This window comes from Phaseolus vulgaris, chromosome 8 (assembly GCF_000499845.2).
Source record: "Phaseolus vulgaris cultivar G19833 chromosome 8, P. vulgaris v2.0, whole genome shotgun sequence".
NCBI classification, from domain to species: domain Eukaryota; kingdom Viridiplantae; phylum Streptophyta; class Magnoliopsida; order Fabales; family Fabaceae; genus Phaseolus; species Phaseolus vulgaris.
The window spans coordinates 17,143,509-17,152,517 of NC_023752.2; the positions used below are offsets into that span (position 1 = coordinate 17,143,509).

The 9,009-nt window shown below is 35.9% G+C and overlaps 2 protein-coding genes across 2 annotated transcripts; one reads left to right on the forward strand and one right to left on the reverse strand.

Moving 5' to 3' along the window:
• Nucleotides 1–282: 282 nt before the first annotated feature.
• On the forward strand, nt 283–1,240 carry LOC137824218 (protein LATE FLOWERING). The gene is made up of 2 exons (XM_068629749.1): nt 283–422; nt 520–1,240. Exon 2 carries the CDS (start codon nt 546–548, stop codon nt 1,068–1,070), a length of 525 nt encoding a protein of 174 aa, XP_068485850.1. The 5' UTR covers nt 283–422; nt 520–545; the 3' UTR covers nt 1,071–1,240.
• Nucleotides 1,241–1,749: 509 nt separating this feature from the next.
• Nucleotides 1,750–7,934, reverse strand: LOC137824217 (uncharacterized). Its single transcript, XM_068629748.1, has 6 exons — nt 7,350–7,934; nt 6,541–6,720; nt 5,201–5,327; nt 4,723–4,836; nt 2,910–3,089; nt 1,750–2,057 (listed from the first exon to the last, which is right to left on the reverse strand). Exons 1-5 carry the CDS (start codon nt 7,692–7,694, stop codon nt 2,974–2,976), a joined length of 882 nt encoding a protein of 293 aa, XP_068485849.1. The 5' UTR covers nt 7,695–7,934; the 3' UTR covers nt 1,750–2,057; nt 2,910–2,973.
• Between the last annotated feature and the right edge of the window lie 1,075 nt (nt 7,935–9,009).

Consider the following 9,009-nt stretch of genomic DNA (forward strand, 5'->3'; position numbering starts at 1 on the left):
AGCCTAAATCCTCCGACAAAAAAGAGACATGGAGGGAGAGTAAAACTAATAACACATTAACACAAAGTGCTCATAAACCATCACGTCAACTGTAGACAAGTGGGGAACTGTCCTTCAAAAGGGTTGTGGATGTTTATGATGAAGAAAGTGATTGGTGTGAGTGAAAGGAGATGTTAGGTTTGGAAAATGGATTCTCTCTTCTCTCATCTTATCTCCTCTGTTCCCAAGCCCATACACCTAACCACTGTCTCTTGTGCTATATTTATGATTCCACTCACCCTTCACGCTTCCCAATTCTTACCACTTCCTAACTCCTCTCAACTCTTTGATCAGTTGTTACCTGTCTTTTAAATACCCCTCTTCCCAGGCCAATCTCTCCTCTGTTATACTGTTGTACCATTTGTTCTGATTATTCCTCTCTGGTAAATGCTTTTTGCCTTGCATAATAATTTAAACGTACCAAGTATTTAATACTAAAAATGTATACAATTTCTGACGTGTATTATATTCCCTTGTCAGTTGTTTTCTGGGTTTCAGTTATAGAGATGGAAGAGGTGATGAAGGTAGCCAATGTTGGAGAAAGCCAAAGAGAATATGCATCCAGAGTTTTTCCATGCCTATTCTGTTCAAGAAAGTTTTACAGTTCTCAAGCTCTGGGAGGACACCAAAATGCTCACAAGAAAGAAAGAACAGCTGCAAGGAAGGCTAAGAGGGCTTATGAGTACTCAAGTGTTTCTTTCCCTTCCCCACTGCCAGCCCCTGTGATTTTTGCTCCAACCCATCTTGACATTTTAAATCCTTCAATGTTGATCACTGCCCATGCAGCAGAACTCCCTTATCTCCAAAGCCATCAAATTTCTGTACAATTTGGATCAAACGGTGCACCTAGATTTGGCAATGCACTGTTCTATGGGGGAACCAACAGGTTACATGGTGATGGAAAGAGCTATAGCATCAGCTGGGGGGGCACATCTCAACCCAAGTCATTGACAAGCAACGATCAAAATCTTGAACTTTGGAATAATGACACAGAGAAGGATCAAATGATTGATTTATCTCTCCATTTATAGCAATGTATAGATTAGGAATGAGAAGATCCACTTTTCTGAGAGCTAGTGAATTGCCGGACTAGTTTTAAGGACCGATTGTGTTAGTCCTGATATGGAATAATTGTTCTCATTTTTCCGATTAACATCTGTACCTCACTTCCAAAGCAAATGCCTTCCTTTTACTTTTGTTATTTTGCATGAATTGACCAATAACAAGTGAACTTCAAAATTAGAGCATATGATTATTAAGATGAATATGCTTATGTCTGTTTATATATGTGTGAGAGAGAGAAATTTGTTAAGTTACATCCACTTGTTTTTCTAGAAAAAGTGAATCAACAAAGTACATCTTACATGTATTTAACAAATACATAATTATAGTTTGCTAACTTACTCCTACAAAGTAACAGTATGCAAGTTGACCAATCCATGTGTATCTAACACATGCCTGATGATCTGAGCCTACAAGAGTACACTTAATTCAATGACCCAAAAGCCCCAAACGGAAACATACGCCCTTCTTACACACCTTCAACTGCTCACAGCATAAAACCAGACAACTAGATTCTTCTGAATAGAGGAGGTACTGCATCTTTAGAGCTCACAACTCTACTACTCCACTTTATTGAATAACCAGTATAAAGCACTAGTTTTTGTACTACCTTAGTTTGTTAACCAATTCCACAAATGACATCTCAGAAACAGAAAGAAATAAAAATAATTATTAATGCTCTGTAAGTGTTGACCATCACATATATAGTTCCGAAACTTATAAACATCGAAGTCCCAGCCATGGATCACGGGCCTACATTAAAATTGCTAAAACGTGAATCATATTAAGTAGTTAAACTAGTGCAGAATGACCCAATGATAAAAAAGCATTGTACAACCCAAATAAGTTCACAAATGCCAATCAATTCATGAGTGAATTTCCACACGACTTACACCCGGACATCCATCCAACAATACGCAACTCCGTCCATACTTCATTCAGAATTCCAACATTACCTAGAAAGCAAAACCATATAACAGCTAATTAGACCCATTGTCTTGAAAGCTATATGATATGAAGTACCTGACTGGTTTAGTCAGTGACATCGTTACTGATGCAAATAATGTTTAGTGAACTGGTTTGAGGAGATTAAAAGTTGAAGGGAATGAAAATAAAATGACACCAAAAGGTTTTTTTATTTTTATGAGGACTAAAAAAATGTCCGTTACATCTAATGTTTGGCAAACGGGGGGTAACTTGGTTATCAACTGACTTCTATGCTATAAGAGTGAAAGAAATGTGAAAGGGAGGTGAGTAAATAAGTTGCAATTTATTTATCACATGTCACATTCATGTTGTACTTGTACCAAACAAGCGTGAAGCAACTTCTTCAAATTCACATCCAACTCCTCAAACAAGTGCACATTTTTTAGCATCAACGAAAAAATACTCTTTTTAACACCTCCACCAATATTAAGTGAAATCTCACGCTAGTTCCACTAGATAACCATGGCCACTCTTTATTAGTGAGGCTAGCTAGAATTTCATTTCAATAATAGTGTCTAAGAGTGTGAAAGGTGCTGCTAGTATTTCTGAAAAGCCAATGAAATTGTACAAACCGTTAATCTATGTATTCTTTCAAAAGATGAGATCAATTGCACAAACAGAATTTCTGAAAAGCCTTAATTCAGTTTAAATTTTGGAAGAGGTAGTTATGGACTAGGACATTATCAATCCCCTTCTCATGATGAATCAATTAACAAAATGCCCTTTTGAAGGAAACAATGTACATGCCTACTTCTCAACTTCTCATACACAACTAACACCTAAATTTTCCTAACCAGCTGGATGCACATGAAGTCTCAAACCTGTATCACTTCAGACCGCCTCTTTCATGCTTACTGCTGCCGTGACTTTTTTTCTCTACAGAGATTAGCGTTGGAATGAGATAGAATAGGAACCAGTGTTTGGATCTTTGACTGCTTTAAAATTGTCTACACTCATCCCAAAGCGGCCCAGGACAGAATTGCCCATATCTTTCAGTTTTCCTGCATTAAGAAAAACTCTAACTAAGCAAATGATGATAGTAAAATATACCGAATCACTAGTCACAAAATAAGTTGCAAAATAAAGTACTTCAGCACATTCCCCATGAAACTATTCAAAATTTATGATAGCACCTTGCCTTCATAAAACAGAATAGTAAAAATTCACAGCTGACCAACTTGGGCAAAAATTTAAAAAAAATTAAAACCGCCAAGCAAAACTTGCACTCAATGCTTAACCACCTAGCAGAAGTAAATCATACAGGGCTTATGAACATAAGCAGAATCTAACGACACTCAATGTTTAACCACCTAACAGAAGTAAAAGAAGTGAGGCTTAACCGCACAAGGAAGCTAACTTCATGATTAACAATTTTTTCAGAAGCCATTTTCTTCATCAGCTGAGACCAAGGCTTAACCACCAGGTAAGGCAGAAGCAAAACAAATTAGTAATATCAATATTTAGCCACCCAAAGCAAAATGTAACGTTATCAATGCTTAACCACCAAGGGCCGAAGCAAATAATGTTTAAATAGAAATAATGTCACCAAGAATAGCCATTATTGGCACACAACAGGAGAAATCTAGCACGAAAGCATAATTTGAGATCTTGACGACCTCAAGAGCCTTAACATATGATAGAGATCTTTGAGGTAATATGAACACAATAGTCACGTCTCACAATGATAGATTTGTGGCACCGAAGCAAAGTAGTATAGGAGGGTAAATAACAGAAAGCTGAGAGTAAAAGAAACGGACAAGCTCCAACATCCATTTTCAGCAGGAGGAAAAGCATCTTTTCATGATGGAAAACAATGCCCTGATACTATCTTAGAATTTAGGCTTAGGGAATAAATGACTGAAGAATAAAGAACAGATGATAAGCTGTGATATTGATGTTAATATAGATGTAGCAAACAGCAGTCATGACATCTATCACCCCAAATTAAACCAAGAATTCTAGCCATCTAAGTAGCTCTGGCAGAATAAACCAAAGGTACATGCCATAAAGCCAATATATATTTTAGCGTTGTTCTAAATTATAAAAATAACATATAGCCAACTCTTCCACTTTTCCTCCAAGATTCTCAAAACACAAAAAACCAGATATATGTCCATTACATAAAATACAAATATAATACCATTACATGTTCTCTAGGAAGGCAATATGTGTCTATGGAAATAAATGCTGCTATTCAGCAAACTGAGATGCACTATTCATCCTCGCACTATCACTCAAAATCAAGCAATCACAAGTAGATCTTTCAATTACTTGAACATTCTAAAGCTTGATATCTTAACCAGGAGTTATATTTGATATAAGAGTTTATTTCAGATAAGTTTTTGTTTGACTAAACTAGCTTTAAATATTGCTTCACCTTGAACCATTTGAGAACAAGAAATTAATGCCAAGAATGGACAGTAACTAGATGTATAAAATCATAGACCACAATAAAAGAAAATAAACAGAAAGAATAGGAGAGGTATATTGGGAATGAAGCCATGAAGTTTTGTGGCAAGTATGTTAACAGCACAAAAATACTGGTAATGCAATGAAGAAAGCCTATGAACCACTCTAAAGAAAAATAAATTTATAGATATTAAAATATGTAGAGAAAGACAAAAAGAGACTCACCAATCATTTCCTCTTTCATCTTTTCCCGTTTTTCTGCAGCAAGGGGCTCTAGGCGCCGAATAGTTTTCCTAGCTTGATCATTTGAGGGGTCAATTTCTAAGATCTTTTTCATATCTGTAAATTATTTTTGACAAAAAAGGTGGCATGTAAAGAGCTGGTTATGAATGAGGATGAAAAAGTTTAAGAATCAGAATGCTATCAGGGTGCTAAATACACAGCATGCACTTATGTATACATCAATAAGCAAAATTAAGGGATGATTACAGCAACCTCCCTTAGGTCTGTAAACATTTCTTATTTTAGAAATCACCGCTCCCTTACTTTCCTCCTAATTACAAAGAGAAATAGAGTAGGAACCCTACAGATGGTAGGGACACAAAGTAAGCAACAAGCAGTGCCAGATGTGATAAGTGCAAACCTCAGAGGAGGTTAGCATTGTCATAATTACCCTCTACCCTCTTGTAAAATTTGAACTCACCAGCAATGGCCTCTTCAAAATGCTCGAGCTTTTCATGAGCTTCTCCTCTTCTCACAAAAGCTTTCACGTACACAGGATTCAGTTCTAATGCTTTCGTGCATTCCTTAATTGTGTTATCATATTTTCCCTGTGGTATATTTGAGAATTGATTAAGAAAAGCAAGCAAATAACAAAGTGGGCACAAAATTATCTCAGGATAAAAGAAATGCTAAATCCCATTGTAGCTTTACATGGGATAAAATTATCAAATATCAGCATAGATACATACATATATATACATGTACATACATATATATACATGTACATACATACATATATATATATATATCATTAAAAATTGAAATGAATGTAGGAATACAAAAATAAAGCATCTAGCATCGATTCTTATTATCTTATGAAGTTTGTTTTAACAGAATCCCTCTTCATTAAAGCAGATTGGGATCAGGTTTTGCTCAGATTTATTAAATTAGGGAATAATGTTTAAGTACCTAACCAAGCTAATTTTGGCATATTAGTATCTATCCCCAAATTTGAACTCTACAATAAACTTGGTTTTTACTTGATGCTCATCAACAAATATTTAACTGTTTCTAAAACATGTTGAATTGTTTATGGTTGGGTCATAATAATGCTCACATTTGCAAGAGTGTCTCGTTTCCTTTAAACTTGTAATGAATGTTTTAAAATATTACGTTTAAGCTTCCGTGTAAAGTTCTGCTGCTCAATTTCTGGTAGCAGGTAGCTTTGCAGCATGCTTAACTTTTTTTAAGGTTGTGATTTCCTTCTCTTTTCTCCATCATTTATTTAATTTAAAAGTACTGATGCTTTGTTACTGAGCAAATAATATTTGTTAAACAAAACAGAAACTACTTAATTTGTAGTTTTGTTTCTTTAAGAACAGTATGAAATAAAAAAACAAAACCAACTTTAAGATTCAACCTATAATTCTGAACTCTGAAGTGAATGCAAACATAGAAAGGTCAAGGACCAAAGCTAGACCACTATGCATAAGCCGTAAAAGGAAACACATTGAGATCAATAGTTCATCTGGTAGACATGTGAGGAAGAGAATAACACAAGAATGTGATTGTTAGCATAGGTCTTAAATAGTTTTTATTGGAAAACTGCTATGTGATGTACCAATGAGTTGTACCTATCTCTGTACCTAGTACTGTAGTTCTGTTCTGTCTTTTGATCTGTACTATTCCCTCTACTCATTGTATCAGAATTCTATCAATATAAATATGAGAACATAAGAGAGGTGATTCAAGCTCACCAAATATATATTGTCTCTTTTTATTTATCTCAAGTGTGATCATCAATGCATTAACAGGCCATACCAGTTTCAGAAAGCACACACCACGGTTCGAATGGCATATTGACCGTATTTCCACAGATGAAGGTGTGTCTGGTGCTACTTGTAAAGCAACTTCATACTGTGATAACGCCTCTTCATACTTCCCATCTACAAAAAGCTTGTTCCCTTCTACCTTTGCTTCATTTGCTTGATCCAATGATTTCTGTCACATAAACCAATAGCACTCAATACTCTCTTTACAGTGCACAAGGCTTAATATACAGTTGTACACCAATTTCATATCTTCGTAAATTTTCGTGTCCGTGAGTATCAAAATAAACTTTTCTGCGCACAACCAATGCTCTCCAATATCTTCGTCATAGAACATGTGAATGAGTAATTAGTCACTAGTTGACCACACAAGCCAGGTACAATGGAAGAGAAGTGCTAGTTAAACACTATGTAACACACTCATATCACACCCTCTGCTATTAGTTTAAATTTTGTTCGGAACTGTAAAATCATGACATGAGAGTCATTAAACAGGGTGCAATAATTTCAGTCAAATATACAAAATATTAGCATATTTCTAGCCTTTTATACAATCCTTCATCCAGCGACTTAATTAGAAACTAGTCTCGATATTACTTTTGAAGTAATTATCACAAAAATTGATCACACCAGCGTAAGCGTTGCAATCCAACACATAAACCAAAAACCTTTACAAACATTTTTAGCACTTGAATTAAATTCATCGTTGCAATTAAAAAGAACGTAATTGTCAAAGAAAAGAATAGTGCAGCAATCAGAAGGATCCTAGAAACAAAACCCCTAAGTTCAAAACATAACCACCTGTCTTGATTCTTCTTCTTTGATCAAGGCATTCTCGGAGGACTCTTCGGTGATTAAGGCATTCTCGGAGGACTCTTCGGTGATTAAGGCATTCTCAGAGGATTCGGTGGTGCTCTGAGAAACATCGTGTTCAGGTTGTTGCTCAGTCTGCTGTTGCTGGTGGTGTTTCTCGGGGTGATTCTTCTCCTCTTGTCTGTCTGCTCCGCCATCTCCGTTGTCATCATCACTGCCGAGATCGGCCTCGCTGGCGGTTTCGAAGCCGTCGGAAGCGTCGTTGGCAGCGCCGGCGGCGTTGGAGGGGCTCGCATTTCGGTGCTCACTCTCTTCCTGCTCTATGACCACCATCTTCTGGAAGGTTCGCTGTTAAGGACCTGTTTAGATCAGCAAGAACAAGAAAACGGGATTCTTTGCCGCAAAAGAAATATACTGATACGATGGCGTTTGCACGCCGACTTATGGTATGGGTGTTTCTAGAACCAGCGAAAACTAGACCGTTTTTGCGAATTTTGATTTTTGCCCTTCTCTTCTGAAAGTTGTGTGGTTGAACATGGAACGTATGTACCAAGGGTTATGTAATTTTTCTTTGGAAATCAAGAAAAATAATAAGTCATTATTGTTCAAAACTCTTTTTTTTTTGTTTAGTCGATTTTAAAAGTAGAATACAAAAACTAATTTAATCGGAATCATCTTTATTTTCTAATATGTTTATTGATTTAGATCATTTTAATTAATTATAAAACTAAAATTAAAGCCTTGAAATTTGTTCGAATTTATAATTTAATCGGAATCAGTATGAAATAAATTAATTAAATTAACTCAAGGTATTAGATTTAAAATTAAAAATCTAAACTATAACAACAACATTATTTTCTTATATTATTAATTGTTATTGCATTTTTATAGACAAAGTGAGTCTAGACAGTACCTGAGATTGACCGTAACAATTGTTGTAGTGTCGGTTGCTCTCTTATTTTTTCAATGTTTCACTCCTTCATACTTCAAGACTCTTTCTCCTTAATTCTTCAGAGCTTGGTCGGGGTTGACCTGCAAAAGACACTCTGACGATCAAGTAAGCACTCTATGGGAAGAGTATATAGTGACAATTGATTAAAAAACGTATTTTATTCCATTGTAGAGGGTTTATTTATAGTATTGAGTCATGGGTGATCTGAATGATGGACCAAATCTAGCATGTACCAGTGTTAGCTGATTTCTAGGACGATTACCCTGATTTCTCATGACATTGCCCAAATTTGATGGGATGTGACCCTAATTATTAGGGAATGTCCACAACTGTCTTAATTATCATTTATTACAATTATTCTTTAAATATATTTTCGGTCGGTCACCAAAGTCGAGTGACGTGGCTTATTCAATACCCGACTGGTGCACTTGCTCCCAAGCTCGATAAATGTGTGCTCATAAGAGTTTAGATGTGACTTTTGGGTATCCCGAGGTAAGAAGTGATGTTGACGCATTAAATGTTGTGTTAGAGACATGACGTGTGTCTTTTCAATGCGTCGTTCGAGTTTTACACTTTTTGATCAAGAGATTTAACGATTGGGAGGTCATGTCATTTAAAATGTCGAGCGTTGTACACCCTTAGATGCAAACGAATCCAATGATATAGATGGACCGACGTTTCGTTCCTCCATTTTTT